The sequence below is a fragment of the Cyprinus carpio genome, chromosome A20, assembly GCF_018340385.1.
Source record: "Cyprinus carpio isolate SPL01 chromosome A20, ASM1834038v1, whole genome shotgun sequence".
NCBI lineage: Eukaryota > Metazoa > Chordata > Actinopteri > Cypriniformes > Cyprinidae > Cyprinus > Cyprinus carpio.
Genome location: NC_056591.1, coordinates 4,830,134 through 4,849,644, shown reverse-complemented (window position 1 = coordinate 4,849,644; position 19,511 = coordinate 4,830,134). Strand labels below are relative to the sequence as shown.

Genomic DNA, 19,511 nt, shown 5'->3' with positions numbered 1-19,511 from the left:
TAAAAATATTTACAGTATAAAGAAAAACTTGACAGAAAGATAAGTGCAATCATAATAATTTATTTATTGCAAAAATATCAACAGCAGTACTAAAAGTAATCCAAATGATGCCGTCCTCTCTGGTGGAATACAGTAGGTTTGTGTGAGGTGCATAGCAGAATTTAAGCTGTAAATCACTGAACATATTATGCAGATTATTATCCTGATCCATCTATAGCTGTGTCCCAAATGATACACTATGCATTAATAAACCATGCACTTATGCACTATGTACTCAACAATGTAGTGTATGAATTATATATGGTTATTTTGTCATTCGGCATCTGAGTCTGGAAGCCCCCACCCCCACCCCGCACCCCCCTCGCTATGTAATTAAAGCTTTAACAGTTGAGTGCATCAAGTGTCCAACATTTCACACTTCGTTTTTTATTTTATTTTTTCTCGGTTATTTAAATGCATCATCCAGGTATTTAAAGTTCACTTTTTCTTTTTGTAATTTTCAGTGTAAATGCACTACTTGCACTATTTATACTACAAAATGTCAAAGAATAGTGCATAAGTACGTTATTTGGGATGCACCTTATGATTCAAACCCCATCAGAGACATGGCATGTCACAATCTATGACAAAGCAGGCAGGGGCCAATTAGCGTTTGATTTTCCTTCCGTAAAACCTGTTGTAAAGCTTTATAAAGTGGTAATTTTTGAATTTGTAACAAGCGCGTCAGCGTGGGTTTTGCTGCTTGTCGCTGCTCAGGATGCAGATGAAGATCACTGAATAAAAGTTTGAGTTTGGGACTGTTCACCGCAGTTGAATGGATTCTGAAGATTTGGATTACAGTGCACAAATAAAATTGATTCTTTTTGTAATCATGTTGTGTTTTTTGGTGTATTCTATTTACAGAACTATGGTAATGAAATGAATTCATAGCAATGAAATGCCTTTTGTGTCCCATGGCAAATAATTGTTAAATGATTGCAGAAATGTTATTCATTTTAAGGGTTTAAAGTGTAGTCTTGTGTAGGGTTTCAGAGCGAACCAGACAAATTAAAGATTAGATCGGGAGCATGGTTGAAACATGAGGAGCCGAATTCCACAGAAAGGCCAAAGATACAGGATGTTCGTAAATCAAATCCTCGTGCCAGCCAGTCTAAAGCAAGCTAACCAACCAACTCTTTCACAGAACAGCTTTCAACATTAACACAAAATAACACATTGACAATTCCAACTCAAAAAGGAGACTGTAAATCCATGATAGTAATCACAATCACAAGCTCTTTGGACTGACTCCCCATACACCTAGAGGACAAGAACCAGGCTGAAATTCCTATGGAGACCTTTTAACCTCTCTGGTCTTCACAGAACATATCCTTACTCCACAGAATGGCACAGAAACTGCCTTTCCATGTATTTATGTACCTAAATGACGCTAAAAGGAATTATCAGAAATTAATATTTTATATGCATTATGTATGTAACCCACATATTATGTATGTAACCCATTTGTTGTCATAATGTTCTAATCACTTATCGTGTGTGTATTTTGAACAACTATTGAATAGTTTATATGATTATATTCATGTTGGGTATGTATGAGTTTGAAAATTCATGCTTTAAACATTTCTATCAATCAATACCTTGTAAAATGTATCATATTCTTGTTATAGAAATGATGTATTATGTATACTCTGCAAGAGCAGGAAAATTCAGACCATGTGACTGATAAGATAACATTTGATTTATGAATTGGGAGGAGAAATATACAACACCCCGAGCAAAAACAATATCTAACTGGTTGAGACACAATTTGGGAGGTGTCAAACAACCCAGTTTAAAAACTTAGGACACCATCAAATCTTGCCTTTTAGCTCTTTAGCATTTTGGTCATGGCTTGTAGCTGTGCTTTTAGCTTTTTAGCTTTTAGCTTTTGTTTTAATTGTCACTTTTTAGTCAGGCCTGCTTTTAGGTTTTTCTTTTGCCTTTTTGCCACTGCTTTTTAGCGCTCTTTGAGCGTGCTCTGGCTTACACACCAGCTCCTCCAAAACCATGAGGAAAAATGCCACCTAGTCTCATCAAACTTTACTTCTATTCTTTTACTTTAGTTTCTTTTCTTTTCCATTGAGAGTTTCATGTTCTGAGTTAAGTTTTGTAATGCCGTGTCTCCAACTCTGACCTCGAGTGCCCACCTAAAAATACAACCACCCCAAAACTTCAGACAACTCCCAACCATGGGCTTTCCAAGACGACTACTGAACTTCCAGCCAATCAGCAACCTCGGGAAACCCCCTTTTCAATGACAACAAAGGGAACCCCCTTTACACAGGCAACGCAAGTAACTTACCTCCAGATTCTGAGCTGAACTGGTGCATCTAATATAATTTTAACCTCATTGAGGAAATCAGTGCGAGGGTAAATTAAGTGATTGATGGTTGTTCATGTCTATGCAAATTCACATATTGCTGTAAACTTGGGATTTCACATTTTCATTCTCTTAAACTCATTCTTTCCTCACTTTCTCTCTTTCTGCAACTTGTGTGAATGTGTGTGTGTGCGTGCTTATGTGTTAGATTAGTTTATATGTCTTAGATTTATCCAATAAAGCCTTATTCATATTGAAAAGAGAAGTATCTTGTGTTTTGCGCTTACAAGTTAATGTCTTAAACTGCCATTCTTCTTACTGTGCTAATTAATAGTTTTCACTATACTTTGGATATTTATATCCATTGCAGAGTCTCAGTGATCAGCCATAAAACAGTGATTCTGTCCAAATTCCCTATAAAATCTTTAATGATTCCCTTTGAGCTAAATTGACCTGTTTCCCTTACACATTATGTATTCTTTGAAACGAACTGGCAGTAGAAAACACACAGAACAAAATGTTATTTCATATTAAGTAAATGAGTAAACTTCATTTAATAGTGCAACTGAAAACATAATACCATTGATATGACCACTGAATACAATACAACAATTGTTAATGTGGCAATTTCAATATAAGGATTCATTTGTAAATTTGTAAAGTTGTTCATACCTAAATAATTTACATTTTAGGTGTCGTCAGTACGTCAGTATTGTATGTTAAAATGTTGTAAATATTTCAGTATTGTAAGTTTAGATGCTCTAAAAACAGTATTGTATGTTTTAGTGTCTTTAAAAACTTAAGTAAATGTATGTTTTGTTGAACCACATTTTACATAAAATACACAAGAATTCTCAGTTTTAGTGCATAAAATAACGTGCCAATTTAGTCACAGTCACTCTTTACAAAGTTGTCTACTCTGAATACTTTGATTTTAATTGAACAAGTAAAATCCAGTTTTCTACAATGACTGCTTGAGTTCCATCTATGTGGAATTTTCCAGAATCCATGCGAAATACACAGTTAAATTGAAATGTTCATGCAAAACTGACCATAGAAAAGATGATCATATAGAGTTTATGTAGACACTGCCGAGCTTGAGCAATCAAACGCACACAGTAATGTGACATCAAACCAGCCTGAGAAATGCACAGTGTCCCAGTCCTCCTCCTCTCCTTTTCAAACTTTTTCATTCAGGAAAAAAAGAGACACATTCAAAGTGAGTTTGGTCCTCTTGACATTATGAGGTTAAGCACAAAGAGAAAGCTATTCAGGCTTAGCTGTGATCTAATATGGGAATGAGAGCATGAAAGACATTTCTAATCTGCTAATGCAAAAATCACATTAACTTCCCTAATTCATTTTCGCCACAGCAATGGGATATTAAAGGCTGCAACTCAGGGACCTTTAATAGTGAGCTGTGGACGTTTCAAGCTGTTTAGAAGTGTAGAGGATGTGAAAGTGTTTTGTTTGTTTGGCAGTTGGCAGAGTCTGAGAGAACACAACTTCACATGAGCTCTTATGGCAGTAGATTATCATTGGGATGCTTTACTGTGTGATGAGACATAAACATTGTTGGGGTGTATGTATATGTTTATTTCAAACTTGTATATGTTTATTTCAAACCGCTCACTGTACAAAATCAAAATATTTTTTTTCTTATAATTTTTCTTGTCTATTTTTTGTCTTATTTAACTGTCATTTTACAAAGATTGGAAAAAAATACTAGTCTCAAACTAAGGTTTAAAAATATGTTAAAAAAAAAGTTTGCTAATGAAACCATCGTGGACTACAGCCAGTTGTGTTGAAATTCTTAGGCCCCATCCACACGGAGATGCGTTTCATTATATACGCATAGATTTTGTATCGTATAGGCATTTCGTCAAAACGAATGGAGTGAAACCGATATTTTTTGAAACCGGTTCCCAGAGTGGATAAATTTGAAAACTCCTCCCTTGCATTTTCATGTGGACAACAAATCTGTATATTTTCTGAAACGATGACATCATCAGCCCACGTCTTGCCCCTAGTCAGTCACCCCTACATCACGTAACAGCAACAAAAACATAAACAAACATTGAACGATTGTCTTTTTATAAACTAACATTAACACAGATTGATAAATGAATTGTTCTCCATTTTTAGTGTATCTCTGTGGCAGAATTACAGTGCCACATGCTGGTCTGGCATGTATACTACATTGTTTTGTGTTGGTTTTGTGGTTTCGTGGGGACGCAGATATTTCTTGAGACGAGGGGAAAAAAAGATAGGATAGGGAAAGCTCTGGCTTCGTGCGGGTTCACACCGCAAGCGGCTGCAGAGCAGAAGCAGCGCGTATTTTTTCCGGTGCCTATGTTAACAGATGAGAGCGTTCACACCGCATGCAGAGCCTGCGTAGCAGAGCGTTGCAGGAGCAGCAGTGGGTGCTGCGATCGTTTCGGCGCTGGGTCTATTTTTGCTGCGCTGCTGACGCTCAGTTAAAGTGAAAGTATACCTTTGATGGACAAAATAAATATGATTTCACACAAAAAAGTGCTCTAAATGCACAAAATAAGCACATCTAGGGTGTTTTAACAAGAACTAGAGTATGTTAGGAAAGAAAATTAATATTAAAAAATATGTATAGAAGATAAAGTGACAATGATCATGGCCAAAATACACATGTACTGACACGAAAAATTAATTTTCCCCAAAATTTGCATTAATGATATCTACTGTGTTTTTAGCAAATTACATTAAAAATGTATGATTTTTAAATTCACATATTTTTTCTATTTTTTTTATTATTAGTATTTTTTTTTATTTATTTTTTTACAAAATCTGTCAAAGTACTTACAGTTCTATCCAAAAATAAACTTTTTGGCCGAAATACAAAAACAACTTTAAATAATTTATACTGCTAGTTTACCCTTAGAGATTTATTTATTATTATTAATAGTAGTCGTATTCTTATAACTAGGCCTATATATTGGCAGAAGAACGGATGTCGTGCTGACATCATGCTGACAATCATAAACAACAGCACGTGGTGTCACAGGCGGTAGTCTTCAGAGTGCACCTGGAAGAGAATAATGAAAGACAATAATGAAAGACAATAATGGACGACACTCGTCTCATCGTGGAAGTTGAGAAATATCAAGTTCTTTATGATCCAGACAATGTACTTTACAAAGACTTGCAGGTGAAGGAAAAAGCATGGGATGAAGTTGCAGCAGCTCTTAGTGCAGATGGTAAGTAATTTTATAGTGTTTTTGACACTTTCGCTGGCACACGAGCAAACAACTCAATATAGATAGGCAAATAGCATAGACAGATTAATATAGGCCTAGCACACATAGCTGAATTTTTTTTTATGTTAAAATATGTCAAAGTACTTACAGTTCTAGGTTCACCACAACCTCAAAAGCATGTCACTTTCCTCTAATACATTGGAATGTTCAGCAGAAAACATGTGTTGGCTACATAAAACCAATGTGTGAAATTGTAGAATTATTGTTCTTTTCAAGAAAAAACAAAATTGATTCAATTGGAACCATTTATTTAACATTTTTAAATTAAACATAGCAAGCACACAAATAACAAAAGCATGTGATACATACATATATAATACACAATTAAATACTGATTTCAAGATAAGCAGGAAGTCAGGCTATGAACCATTTGTAATACACAGAATTTTAAACAGTGTATTAAATTGGTTTTCAGGGTGTCCTTTGGTAAATTTGCTTGCAAACAAACCCTACACCATATTGTCCTGCCAGGACACTCTACCTTCAGGGAAGCTGAAAAATTGTGCAAAGTTTTTTTCCGCACATCGTAAGCCTCTCTGCATCCCCTATTTCCACCAATGTTTGTAGCAGGGGCTAGCACTTCCCCTCTCTCTTCTGCCTCATCCAACCACCTTTGATTGTCCAATGGGTTTGTAAGGAAGTTGTGAAGAATGCAGGCTGCAGTTACAATAGAGTCAGCATTGTCTGGCTTCACGTTGATCCGTGTATGGAGTACCCTCCATCTGGATGACAGAATGCCAAAGGCACATTCTACAACCATTCTTGCTCGGGACAATCGGTAATTGAACATTTGGATTCTGTTCCCTGGAAAAGGTCTCATCAAATATGTCTTCAGTGGGAATGCAGCATCACCCACCATGGTGTACGGCAATGGGCCTTGTACACCAGATCCAGGCAAAGGGCAGTCAGCAGGAACAGACAAAGTTTCAGTGGCCTCCATGCCTCTCCCCATGGTGTAGAGCAGAACCACTGAACACACCACCATCACTTGTTTTGCCGAAGTCTCGGACCTGTACAAATGTAAATCTGTACTCTGCATCTGCTAGTGCTAGAAGAACTATTGAGAAAATTCTCTTGTAATCAAAAAACAAGCTACCAGAATGTGCAGGTGACATAAAGGTAACATGCTTCCCATCAATAGCACCTATGCAGTTTGGGAAGTTCCATTTTTCCCAAAATTTGGACGCTATGGCTCTCCACATGTGCTCTGTTGGTCTAGGGAACTGTGATGCCATCATTTGCTCCTCAATTGCTCTACAAGTCATATGGACAGATTCAGCAATGGTGCTTTTCTCTAGATGGTACTGGAAGGGCAGGTTGGTGAAGCTCTCTCCAGTTCCCAGAAATCTGTTAAAGACAAATAAATATAACATAAGTTGTTTTTTTGTTTTTTTCCTGTATAACATATACAGTGTATATACATGTATAAATTCTCATATTAATACACATTTATGTGTTTTACAGTGAACGACTGTAAGCAAAGATGGAAGTTGTTGAGAGATGCTTTTAACAGAAACAAGAAGCAAAAAAAAAATTGCCCAGTGGTTCTGCAGGTGGCATAATCAGGGAATGGAAGTACGATAAAATAATGTCATTTCTGTTGCCATACATGCAGCCTAGAAGGTTAGTACTGTATGTCACTTGTTGATCTCATATCTTACTGTATTTTTTTTATTATTTTCTGTTATGGACAGTTATTACAAAATATTGTTTCAGTGAGAATGAGTACATTATTATTTGTGTGTAATCTAAAAAAAAATACATACGAGTTGGTGCCAATATATTAATATAATATATTTGTTAATTTGTAGTTCCAGACAGACTTTGCAGAGTGAGCCCTGTGGCTGAGGAGGATGTGGAGCCAGAGTTGTCTGAACTCACTACAACTTTCAATCCCCTTCCTGCCATACAGAGGCCTGCAACACCATAACTGGCAGGTGAAAGATCAGCTACCCCCACACCACTGCCAATAACCACACCACAAATAACAGCTCACAGACCTGACACCCCTACCCCCACTATACATCCCAGGGTTCGAGCACTGGTGACTGACAGTCAACAACACAAACAGAAACGGAGAAGAACAGTTTCCCCAACTACAACTGAGCAACAGTTATTGGACATAAAACTACTCCTGCACCACCAAATGTTCCCAGACAGGAGGACGAAATGTATTATTTTGCCCTCAGTTTAGTTCCAAAACTGAACCGGCTGCTTCCCAGAAACCGTACCAGGGCACAGATACAGATAATGACCTACCTGGCTGACCTGGAGTTAGAAGATGATGGTCAGAGGCAACGAGCAACAGCAACCCACACAGTGTATCATACCAGAGGTCGCCAGCACCCACAATCATCTGGATTTCAGCCTATTCACCCCACACCCACCTACCAAGAGGAACAAACTCATCACCCCCAACATATCACACCTCCCTCAATCTCCACCATGCCTGAACAGCATTCCTCTGTTTACCATCAACTGTAGTAATACGTTTAACATTACAACGGTTTTAATTTATTTTATCCAACCATATGTTGTTAATAGTTCAGCAGTTTCAATGTAATAGTTTTTTGAAGGGTAATTTTTGTACTATTTTTCATGTAACCATATTTTTCATATTGTTAATCATGCTTGGTTTATAACTTTGTGCATGACTTTGTTATGATTTTTGTTCAATTTACTTAATAAATACTTTTTATTACTTGATACCCAAGTCAAAGTTATTTCTTTGCAGTTTGGAACTAGTGCAATAAATGTTTAACTAACTTATTCAAACAAAAAGTAAATGTATACATTCATTTTTACAAATACATACATTAATATTTGACCTAGACTTTATTACTAACATGTTGATCTTACCTCAGTGTAACTGCAAGTCGCTGCTTAGGTTGAATGGACTGCCTGTAGTTTGTTGTTTGCCTTGAAAGGTGGCCTCCAATCAGGGAAAGAATGTGATCCATTTGTTCTGCACTCATCCTGAAGTACTTTAGATGCCGGTCACGGTCAAGAAACAGTTCAGCGACAAGATGGTAATATGCACCATGTTCTCTCATACGTCGGTTAATGGGATGAACCCAAAGTCTGCGTCTTTTTCGTAGTCTCCTTAATAACAAATATAGCGCGATGGCCTTCCTTCTATCAACAACACGTACTGCACGGAAAACAAAGACAGCAAAACAAAGATGCAACAAAAGTTACAATGAAATTATTAACTAAAAAAAGCTTCTTGCCAAGTCTTTTTATTTAAATGTATTTGAAAAGGAAATAAAGCAATGCGAACTTACCCATTATAGAGTACTCTGTCCAAAATCCGCTGTTCAGTTGCGCGCTGCCTCTGCTGCCGGTGTGAAAGCAAAATAGCCGCGCGCTGCTTCCGCTCTGCTGCAGCTTGCGGTGTGAACCCGGCCTAGTGATTCTCCTTTGTGGCAGAAAAAAAGTAATTAAAAAGCAAGTCTGGAGAACCATTAAGCTTGTCAAAAGGGGGTGGAGCCACTGTAATTACCTGCTCTAGAAAAAGCCACAGCAGTCACATAACAGCCATTCTGAGGTTCTCTGGGTTTTATGACAATGGGATTGATGGATTTTGTTTGTGTTGTATATTTTCTGCTTATTGTAGCTGGCTCCTCTTTGGCACAGTGGCCAGGTTTTCAACAAGGCATAGATCCGATAAGATTCCAACAGTCTCCTGTTTTTGTTGCTCGGCCAGCTGTCCAAAATCCACAGGCATCAGCTTTGAGGTTGCCTGTGATGAGCTCTACTAGAGTAGGACCATGGAAGTTTCAAGAACCTGATAGTAGTCAGTCCAAACAGCTAATGCAGGCTCCTATGGCACCTCTGACCTGGCATTTTCCTGTAGTGCCAGAAGAGCCCAAACAGCCACCTGTGCCTTTTGAGTTACGTGTACCGACCCCTACACAGAGTATTGCCGCACAATGTGGAGAGAGCGCTGTACATGTGGAGGTTAAGAAAGACTTCTTTGGTACTGGTCAGCTGGTGAATCCTTCTTTCCTCAGATTAGGAGACTGTGCAGCTGTAGGGGAGAATCCAGAAGCTCAAGTGCTCATCTTTGAGTATGAGCTCCAGGCATGTGGCAGTTCTCTGACTGTAAGTGGCTGCATATGAGCTTCATCTTTATTAATTGAGGGTAAAAGCCAGGTTACTGCATAGACTTTCTTAATCTGATTTCAGATGACTGATGATGAGCTGGTCTATAAATTCACCCTCTTTTATACTCCTGAGGCTTTAGTAGGAACTCCCATTGTAAGAGCTGATGCAGCAGCTGTTGGAATTGAGTGCCACTATTCAAGGTAAAAAAAAGCGATGGTGTTTAAGCATTTTCACAACAAGCTTATGAATCTTTATCTTCGTTTAGGTTGCACAATGTAAGCAGCAGTGTTTTGATGCCCTCCTGGGTTCCCTTTGCTGCTACAAAGGTTGCAGAGGACATTTTGGTGTTCTCTTTGAAGCTCATGACTGGTAAGTGTTTAAGTTTTAGAATGGGCTTTTAAAATGTCGCTGACACATCCCCCCCCCCCCCTTTTTTTTTTTTTTTTTTTTTTTTTTTTTTTCCACCCACAGATGACTGGATGTTTGAGAGGCCCTCCAATCAGTACTTCTTAGGGCAGGTTCTGAAACTTGAAGCTTCTGTAAACCAGTACAACCATATTCCTCTGCGCATCTTTGTGGATGGTTGTGTGGCTACTGCGGTCCCTGATATAAACTCCACTCCAAGATATTCCTTTATTGAGAACCATGGGTGTGTAAGGATAAGCTTCTCGACCTCCCATGTGTTGCAAGAGCCTAAGTGTTTTTCTTTGCTTCTAGGTGCCTGGTTGATGCAAAGCTTACAGGTTCTACTTCCAGTTTTATGCGTCGAGTTCAGAATGACAAACTCCACTTTCAGTTGGAGGCTTTCAGATTTCAGCAAGCAAATGGTGGCCTGGTATGTAGTGATTCTGTAGTTCAGTTCTAAGAGCTCATTGTTGTTCCCCTTCATGCAAAGGGTTTCTTAAAAATTTTGTAGGTCTATATCACCTGTGCTTTGAAGGCAGTTATGGCTTCAACCCCCATAAGTCCAGAGAACAAGGCTTGCTCCTTTAACAATGGGTATGTCCTGACAATAAGTTTTCACCGTATAAGATGTTCCGAATGGTTTATGGTCTATGCTAACAATATTTTTATAGATGGCTTTCTGCAGATGACAATGATCAGGTGTGCATGTGCTGTGATACCTCATGTGGCTCCGGCAGAAAAGTGGGAGCACTATCTGATTCAGGTGAAGGTTTGTTTTAAGATTTGTATGACTTTGCGCTGTAGTTAAACTTGTGACAATGCCTTATCTCTCTCTCCCTCCTCAGGCCTTGTTTCAGAAGGGAAGGCGAAAATTGGCCCTATTATAGTGTCTAATTGATGTGAGTTGTAAGTGGCCAATAAAGACCTGAAACGGATACTGTGGCATGTCTTCTGTTCTTTCTTGTGTTGGTTTCTTTACACAGTGGCTTGGTTATGATCTTGCATCTGCATCCCAAAAGTGATTGCTAACTGACGTATGACTAATGTTTAAATCTGTGTTTGGCATAAAGGAGATTACCACTAGTCTATCAAGTCAATTTAGGCAGATGCTAGCCTAGATCAGTTGTGACGTGGCCTTATTTGATGTGCATCTCTACCCTATTGGAGAGAAGTAGAATGTCATGTGGGGAGTTGTTTTTGCCAAGTCTAAGTTTGTGGGTGTCTTTTTGGACTTTAACTCAAACAAAAACTGACAACTTTTTTTTTTTATATATAAACTAAATCACTTTGGTCCCAAAAAGTGTTATGAAGGTGAGTATCACTTATACAAAAACTGATCTCTTTTGCCCCCCTCCAAACAATTGACTAGTCAGTCAACATTACAGTATAAATGAGAGCAAGTTTAACATTTAATAAATCCTTATTTAATTGAACCGAAATCTTCACATAAGTTTTGTTACCTGTGCCATTCAAGTTAACAATACAGAAATTGAATCAAATTCTAAATTAAATGTAGAGTACTTAAAAAATTTTTTTTTTTTTTTTAGACATCGCAGCAGGGGTTATAAAGGTGTTATTTTATTAGCAGCACTGAACATGACATGGATCTGACACTATTTCCTTACAACTCTTTACTTTTCTGACCCTCTCAGGTCTTAAAAGCTCTACTAATGAGCTGACGAGTTGAATCTGGTGTTAACCCCTGGGACACACTGGGCAATTCTCTTATTTTTGGCTGTCTCGGATGAAGGATTGGCGTTGTGAAACAATCGTGGTGATTTCTATGATTGTGGCTCCTGAATGGTGGTTCTATGTTGTACAGTGAGAAGTTCAAAGATGGCAATTTTAATGGACCAAAGATGGTCTATGATCATTTTCTGACAGGGTCAGAAATTCAGCATTATCATCGCACAGTGTGTTTGTGGCTACGACCCACGTTTACCAACCAGCCAATAAAAATGTGACGTGAAATCAATGTGACAAGGCACTTAATCATAAAACTGCTTACCTCAAGCTCTTATCCTTTCCTCTTTCTCCATCGCCACTTATTTTTCAGCACACATAAAAACTACAACTTTCAAAGTGCGATTCATCATGCTCTTTTTGTTTACCACTAGCACATGCTGATGATGTTTTATTTTCCATAGTAATGTGCGACATAGCCTGCGAGTCAAAAGGTGTCATCATCGTACAGTTTGCGTGCATGTTGTACCCAAGTTTATCAGATCCATATCGCACAGTGTGATTTGCAATTATCTTATAGGATTGCTAAAATCATGCAGTGTGTCCTGGGCTTTAGATGAGGGAGACAGTGCTGGGTTGCTTTTTGAAAACCACTGAATTTCAGAGACATGTTCTTAACAAATATACTTGCATGCACAGTTTCAAGGCAGCTTTAATCTCCTTTTTGGTAATTGCATGACTTAACTGAAAACATAACTATGACATTGCATGCTCATAGTTTCTTTTGCGCTTTAAAAAGAAAGGCTACATTTGTGGTGTGGTGACCCCATTTGTGGTGACAGGAAACTGTTTGTTTTTACTGACATGGCATTATTCTTACAGTAGACTGCCAACTTGCATTTGGATCTGCCAGTTGACATGACCCTACTCTAAATTTTATTTCTTTGACGATAATCAGTTTAATTCGGATACCAATAACAATACAGAAGAAAAGACCTGTCACTACTCCACTTCATCTCAACTTTAATATTTGTGTCATGAACTCATGCTCATGAACATGAGCATGAACTGAACAAAGTAACTTGAAATTTGAAAGTTTTCAACATTTAAGCTGCAAACTTGCATGACATTTTATTATATTTAAAATATATTGTACATGATTTAGTGGGATTAGCACTTTGAACATCCCCTGGAAATAGTAGGCCATACTAGTATCTATGGGATACTCATTTCAACATACAGCACTTCAAATCTTTTTAGAGTTAGGCTTACAAGGACTGGGACGCAAGGCTGCTAGGTACAGTACCAACCACAAGGCTGGAGCTATTGTAACTTCCTGCTCTTGAAAAAGGCATCAAAGAAGGCCAGTAGTTATTCTGAAGGTTTCAGAATATTTTTTTTTTTTTTTTTTTTTTTAGCAATGAGGCTGGTGGTTTTTAGTTGTTGTTGTTTATTGCAGAAGAAAAGACTTGAGTTTGGCACAGTGGTCAAGATTTCAGCAAGGACAGGAGCCACTAAGATTCCAAAAGCCACAGTTGCCAGTTAAAGATCCACACGCATCACCAACTTTTAGGCCTCCAAGACCTGTAATGAGTCCTGCTGGGGTGGATGCACGGAAGCTTCAAGAACCTGGAAGTAGTCCATCCAAACAAATAATGCAGGCTACTATGGCACCTTTGACCTGGAATTTTCCAGTAATGCCAGAAGAACCCCAAAAGCCAGATGTGCCTTTTGAGCCACATGTACCTATCTCTCCCTAGAGTGTTGCAGTAGAATGTGGGGAGAACTTTGTGCATGTGGAGATTAAAAAGGACTTGTTTGGTATTGGTCAGCTGGTGAATCCTTCATTTCTTACTTTAGGAGGCTGTGCAGCTATAGGGGAGAATCCAGAAGCTCAAGTTCTTTAATTTGAGTATGAGCTCCAGACGTGTGGCAGCTCTCTGGTGGTGAGTGGCTGCATATAGGTCAACTGTAGAATTTGTGTAAAAGCTAGGTTTGTCAAAAATTTCACCACTTGTACTGCTTTCAGGTGACTGATAATGAGCTTATGTACACATTCAACCTCCTCTATACTCCTGCAACTTTTCTAGGAACTACCATTATAAGGGCTGATGTAGCAGCTGTTGGAATTGAGTGCCACTATTCAAGGTAGTACACTACTTTGTCTAAGAAGTTTAACCAAAACTTTCACTTAAACCTTCTCCCAATAGCTTGCATAATGTAAGCAGCAATATCTTGTTGCCCACTTGGGTTCCTTTTGCTGTAACTAAAGTTGCAGAGGACGTTCTGGTGTTCTCCTTGAGGCTCATGACTGGTCATATGCATTTAAATGTTATAAATTTATAAGTGACTAGGTAAGTGTTGACAATATGACTTTAATTTCTGATGACTGGATGTTTGAGAGGCCATCCGATCAGTACTTCCTAGGGCAATTCCTGAAACTTGAAGCTCCTGTGAAGCAGTACGACCATTTTCCTCTGCGCATCTTTGTGGATAGTTGTGTGGCTACTGCAGCCCCTGATGTGAACACCACCACCTCTCCAAGATTCTTTTATTGAGAACCATGGGTCAGTAAGAAACCGCTCTTCAAACTCTGTTGAAAATGGAGCCTAAAAGTTTCTTTTTTCCCTTCTTCCCTTTCTCTTCAGGTGCCTGATAGATGCAAAGCTTACAGGCTCCACTTCCAGTTTCATGAATCATATTGAATGAATTTCATGAATCAAGTTGTCGTTGCTAGGAAACGCTTGTTTGTTTACTGTGTTGAGATGTGCTGCGTTTGGTCTCATACTCATGGTCTCATACCCCATCATCCGCCCCATCGATGGCGGATGATGGGGACGGTAGGAGTGCATTTAGGGGCAGTTGTGGCCTAATGGTTAGAGATTTGGACTTGTAACCCGAAGGTCGCAGGTTTGAGTCTCGGTGCAGGCAGGAGTTGTAGGTGGGTGGGGAGTGAATGAACAGTGCTCTCTTCCACCCTCAATATAGCTTAAGTGCCCTTGAGCAAGGCACTGAACTCCCAGTTGCTCCCCGGGCGCTGGATATATAGCTGCCCACTGCTCCAGGTGTGTGTTTACGGTGTGTTCACTTCTCACGGCTGTGTGTGTGCACTTGGATAGGTTAAATGCAGAGCACCAATTCTGAGTACGGGTTACCATACTTGGCAAATGTCACGACTTTCACACTTTCACTTTCACATCGCATATGCTTGCTTAGACCTTTGTTGTGATAAACAGTAAAGTGTGTTCAGCTGAATTCAATTTCCGTTTTGTCTGATGGGTATAAAAAAGGTTAGTATACCGGGGCAGTGGTCACGGCAGCCCTCCTGTGAAGCCCTCCTTGTGTGAAGACCGAAGAGTGTAAAGACCATCGACTCTACCATGTGACTCCACCAGGCAGGGACTCCGGCAAGGGATATAAGTATTGTTTTGATTAATCCTTTTTCCTACTACTTGTTTCACTTCTGTTTCAGTTTTTATAACCAATTCTTACTATGTGTTTCCAGATCCCTACTATCACTATCACTCGCAAACCATGCATCACACACTGTAGGCAGCACAATCCTAACAACCTGCACACTTTGCCTATGTCTGCTAATACACTACTTTCTTTTTCTATTGGTCTCTGGAATTGCCGGTCTGCTGTAAACAAAGCCGACTTCATTACTTTTATTATTAGTCATTCAAAGCTAAATCTGACCTGGATCAAACCAGAGGACACTGCTACACCTGCAGCACTCTCCAATAATTTCTCATTTTCCCACTCCCCCCGTTTTACTGGAAAAGGGGGAGGTACTGGTCTGCTTATCTCTAATGATTGGAAATTTAATCATTTACCATCTTTGGGTATCAACAACCTCTTTTGAATCTCATTCAGCTACTGTTACCTACCCTCTCAAAATCCATTTTGTAGTTGTCTATCGACCCCCAGGACCACTAGGTCATTTTTTGGATGAATTAGATGTGCTGCTCTCAAACTTTCCTGAGGATGGTACTCCCATAGTTATGCTTGGAGACTTCAACATCCATCTAGATAAACCTCTATCTGCAGCCTTCCACGCTCTGCTTGCCTCTTTTGATCTCAACCGAGTGTCAACTACTGCTACTCACAAATCAGTCAACCAACTGGACCTTATGTACACACGACACTGCTCCACTGATCATGTACTGGTTACTCCACCACACACCTTGGATCACTTCCTCCTCACTCTTAACCTCAACATGGTCCCTGACACATCACTTACCCCTCCACATGTCATCTTTCAACATAACCTACACTGACTCTCACCCTCCAGGCTATCTGCTATGGTTTCATCTTTGCTTCCTTCCCCCTAAACTGTTAGCATATTTTGATACTAACAGTGCTACTGATACTTTCTGCTCCACTCTTACATCTTGTTTGGACACTGTTTGCCCCTTGTCTTCCAGGCCAGCCCGTACCACCCCTTCTGCCCCTTGGTTATCTGTTGTTCTATGCGAACATCATTTTAAGCTTAGAGCTGCTGAAAGGGTGTGGTGCAAATCCAAAAATACTACTGACCTTAATGTGTATCAGTCACTCCTCTCTTCCTTCTCTGCTAATGTCTCCACTGCTAAAAGGACATACTACCATAACAAAATCAACAATTCATCTAACTCTCGCATGCTTTTTAAAACATTTTCCTCACTCCTTTGTCCTCCTCCTCCCCTCCTGCATCAACTCTAATAGCTGATGACTTTGCCACATTTTTCATTTATAAAATTAAAAACATCAGTGCTCAATTTTCCACACCACAATCCGTCAAGCACATCTCACTAGCAAACATACAATCATTCACATCCTTCTCTTCACTCTCTGAGGCAGAAGTCTCCAAACTCATCCTTTCTAATCATCCTACTACTTGTCCGCTTGATCCTATTCCATCTCATCTCCTTCAAGCCATTTCTCCCGCAGTTGTACCTGCACTCACTCACATCATTAACATATCCCTCCACACTGGTGTTTTTTTCCCTCAACATTTAGACAGGCTCGTATAACTCCACTACTTAAGAAACCCACCTCAACCCAACTCTTTTAGAGAACTACAGACCAGTTTCCCTTCTTCCTTTCATTGCAAAAACACTTGAACGAGCTGTGTTCAACCAAGTCTCTGCCTTTCTCACACAGAACAACCTCCTTGACAGCAACCAATCTGGCTTCAGAAGTGGACATTCAACTGAGACTGCCTTGCTCTCAGTTGGTGAAGTCCTAAGACTGGCAAGAGCGGAATCCAAAACTTCATTACTTAACTTGCTTGATCTGTCCGCTGCTTTTGACACAGTTAACCACCAGATCCTCCTGTTAACCCTACTGGGAAAGGGCATCTCAGGAACTGCACTCCAGTGTTTTGAGTCTTACCTTATCAGATAGGTCCTTCAAAGTATCTTGGAGAGGTGAAGTGTTCAAGTCGCAACATCTAACTACTGGGGTGCCTCAGGGCTCAGTTCTTGGACCACTTCTCTTCTCTGTGTACATGGCATCATTAGGTTCTGTCATTTAGAAACATGGCTTTTCATACCACTGCTATGCTGATGACACTCAACTCCACCTCTCATTCCATCCTGATGATCCAACGGTAGCTGCTCATGAAGGACCATCACCTTCAACTCAACCTTGCCAAGTCATAACTCCTTGTGGTTCCACCAAACCTATCGTTTCATCACAATTTCACCATCCAGTTAGGCACATCAACCATAACTCCTTCAAAACAGCCAGAAACCTTGGAGTTATGATTGATGATCAGCTAACTTTCTCAGACCACATTGCTAAAACTGTCCGGTCCTGCAGATTTTCTTTATTCAACATTAAGAAGATCAGGCGCTTTCTTTTGGAACATGCTGCACAACTCCTTGTTCAAGCTCTTGTTCTGTCCAGGCTGGACTATTGCATTGCTCTCTTGGCAGGTCTTCCAGCCAGTTCTATCAAACCTTTACAATTAATCCAGAACGCGGCAGCAAGATTAATTTTTAATGAGCCGAAAAGAATACACGTCACACCTCTGTTTATCAATTTGCACTGGCTACCAATAGCTGCTCGCATAAAAATTCAAGGCATTGATGTTTGCCTACAAAACCACCACTGGCTCTGCACCCATTTACCTAAATTCATTACTTCAGACTTATGTGCCCTCTAGAAGCTTGCTTTCTGCAAGCTAACGTCGCTTGATTGTGCCATCCCAAAGAAGCACAAAGTCACTTTTACGGACTTTTAAATTAAATGTTCCCTCCTGGTGGAATGACATGCCAAAATCAATCCGAGCAGCTGAGTCCTTAGCCATCTTCAAGAATCGCCTTAAAACATATCTCTTCCATCTTTATTTGACCCTCTAACTTTAGCACTAACTATTCTAATTCTATTCTTAGAAAAAAAAAAATCTAACTAGCTTTCTAATCTTTTTGTATTCTATGTTTTATTTTCATGTATTATACAATTAACAAAAGCAAAAAAAAAACAAACAACAAAACAAAAAAAAAAAAACTCTAACATCAGCTTGTAACACCCCAAATGTGTTACAGATGATTATCTCATTTGACAGGATGTGACACTATCTTTACATGCATTGTTGCCTCTGTATACCACTTGTGGAGGCAGCATTTTTCATCTTTTGGACACAGGCCACATGGGATTGCAAGGGAAGTAGAATGTGGAAAGGTTTTTCAAAACTACAAACAAAAAAAATGCTGTTGTGTAAAGTCCCTAATTCATGGCGTAGTATACTGTTAGTGAACACCTCAATACTGCAGAAAGCAGCATTTAAGAAGATGTGAATATATGCTGCATGCTTTCCTCGCAGTTAAACAATAAGCACAGCAAAAATGAGAGTGGTGAGTAAACAGCATTTAAGAACGTGATTTGCATATGTTTGCACCAGCTCTACAATTCAGCACTCCAGTCAAGTCATGTTATGATTATTTATATAATATTTTATGCAGTAGTCTGCTTTTAAAGGGGTGCTATTGTGCTTTTTCACTTTTTCAACTTTGGTTAGTCTGTAATTTTGCTGTTTGTGCATAAAAAAAAGATTTGCAAAGTTACCAAGCTCAAAGTCCAATTCAAAAGGAGAAATTTTATTTAAAGGGATACTCCACCGTGTTTTCATATTAAGCTATGTTATTCCCTTAACTAAGACGAGTTGATACATACCTCTTTCGTCTCAGTGCGTGCACTAAATCGCTCTGTCTTGCGGCGAAACTTTGTTAGCACTTAGTAATATCTTCACGTGAGGAGCGGTGGCCAGTGAGAGGACTTTTCACGAGTGAAGATATTACTGCGCCAAGTCAAAGTGCTCCAGAGCACTTGCTATGGTATTCCGCCATACAATATAGTTATCCATTTTACACGCTTAGAAAAGCGCAATGTTTTGTTTTGTGTCACCCGTCCTAGGTCGAGTTACACTACTCGAGTAACTGTATTTAAATAGGGAAAACGTGGAGGTGTTTGGTAGCTTCTCTTATTGGCCCCTATTGAATGAACTGGGCTAAGCTAAGTGTTAACAAAGTTTCGCCGCAAGACAGAGCGATTTAGTGCACGCACTGAGACGAAAGAGGTATGTATCAACTCGTCTTAGTTAAGGGAATAACATAGTTTAATATGAAAACACGGTGGAGTATCCCTTTAAGAGAATCACTTTTCAAAAACTACAACAAATG

General features: G+C 39.3%; 2 protein-coding genes and 1 pseudogene across 3 annotated transcripts; 2 read left to right on the top strand and 1 right to left on the bottom strand.

Annotated features, from left to right (window-relative positions):
• Window positions 1-6,575: 6,575 nt before the first annotated feature.
• On the bottom strand, window positions 6,576-9,055 carry LOC109113408 (protein ANTAGONIST OF LIKE HETEROCHROMATIN PROTEIN 1-like). The gene is made up of 3 exons (XM_042777223.1): window positions 8,934-9,055; window positions 8,509-8,800; window positions 6,576-6,996 (listed from the first exon to the last, which is right to left on the bottom strand). Exons 1-3 carry the CDS (start codon window positions 8,935-8,937, stop codon window positions 6,576-6,578), a joined length of 717 nt encoding a protein of 238 aa, XP_042633157.1. The 5' UTR covers window positions 8,938-9,055.
• Window positions 9,056-9,176: 121 nt separating this feature from the next.
• On the top strand, window positions 9,177-11,096 carry LOC109113384 (zona pellucida sperm-binding protein 3-like). Of its 2 annotated transcripts, none has more exons than XM_042777418.1 (8): window positions 9,177-9,753; window positions 9,838-9,956; window positions 10,022-10,125; window positions 10,228-10,405; window positions 10,474-10,591; window positions 10,697-10,755; window positions 10,833-10,924; window positions 11,007-11,096. In XM_042777418.1, exons 1-8 carry the CDS (start codon window positions 9,211-9,213, stop codon window positions 11,057-11,059), a joined length of 1,266 nt encoding a protein of 421 aa, XP_042633352.1. In that variant the 5' UTR covers window positions 9,177-9,210; the 3' UTR covers window positions 11,060-11,096. The 2 variants fall into 2 exon arrangements, with proteins under 2 accessions (XP_042633352.1, XP_042633351.1); XM_042777417.1 differs by having other exon boundaries at window positions 10,673-10,755.
• A 1,648-nt stretch (window positions 11,097-12,744) lies between these two features.
• On the top strand, window positions 12,745-14,553 carry LOC109044814 (annotated as a pseudogene).
• The last annotated feature ends 4,958 nt before the right edge of the window (window positions 14,554-19,511 follow it).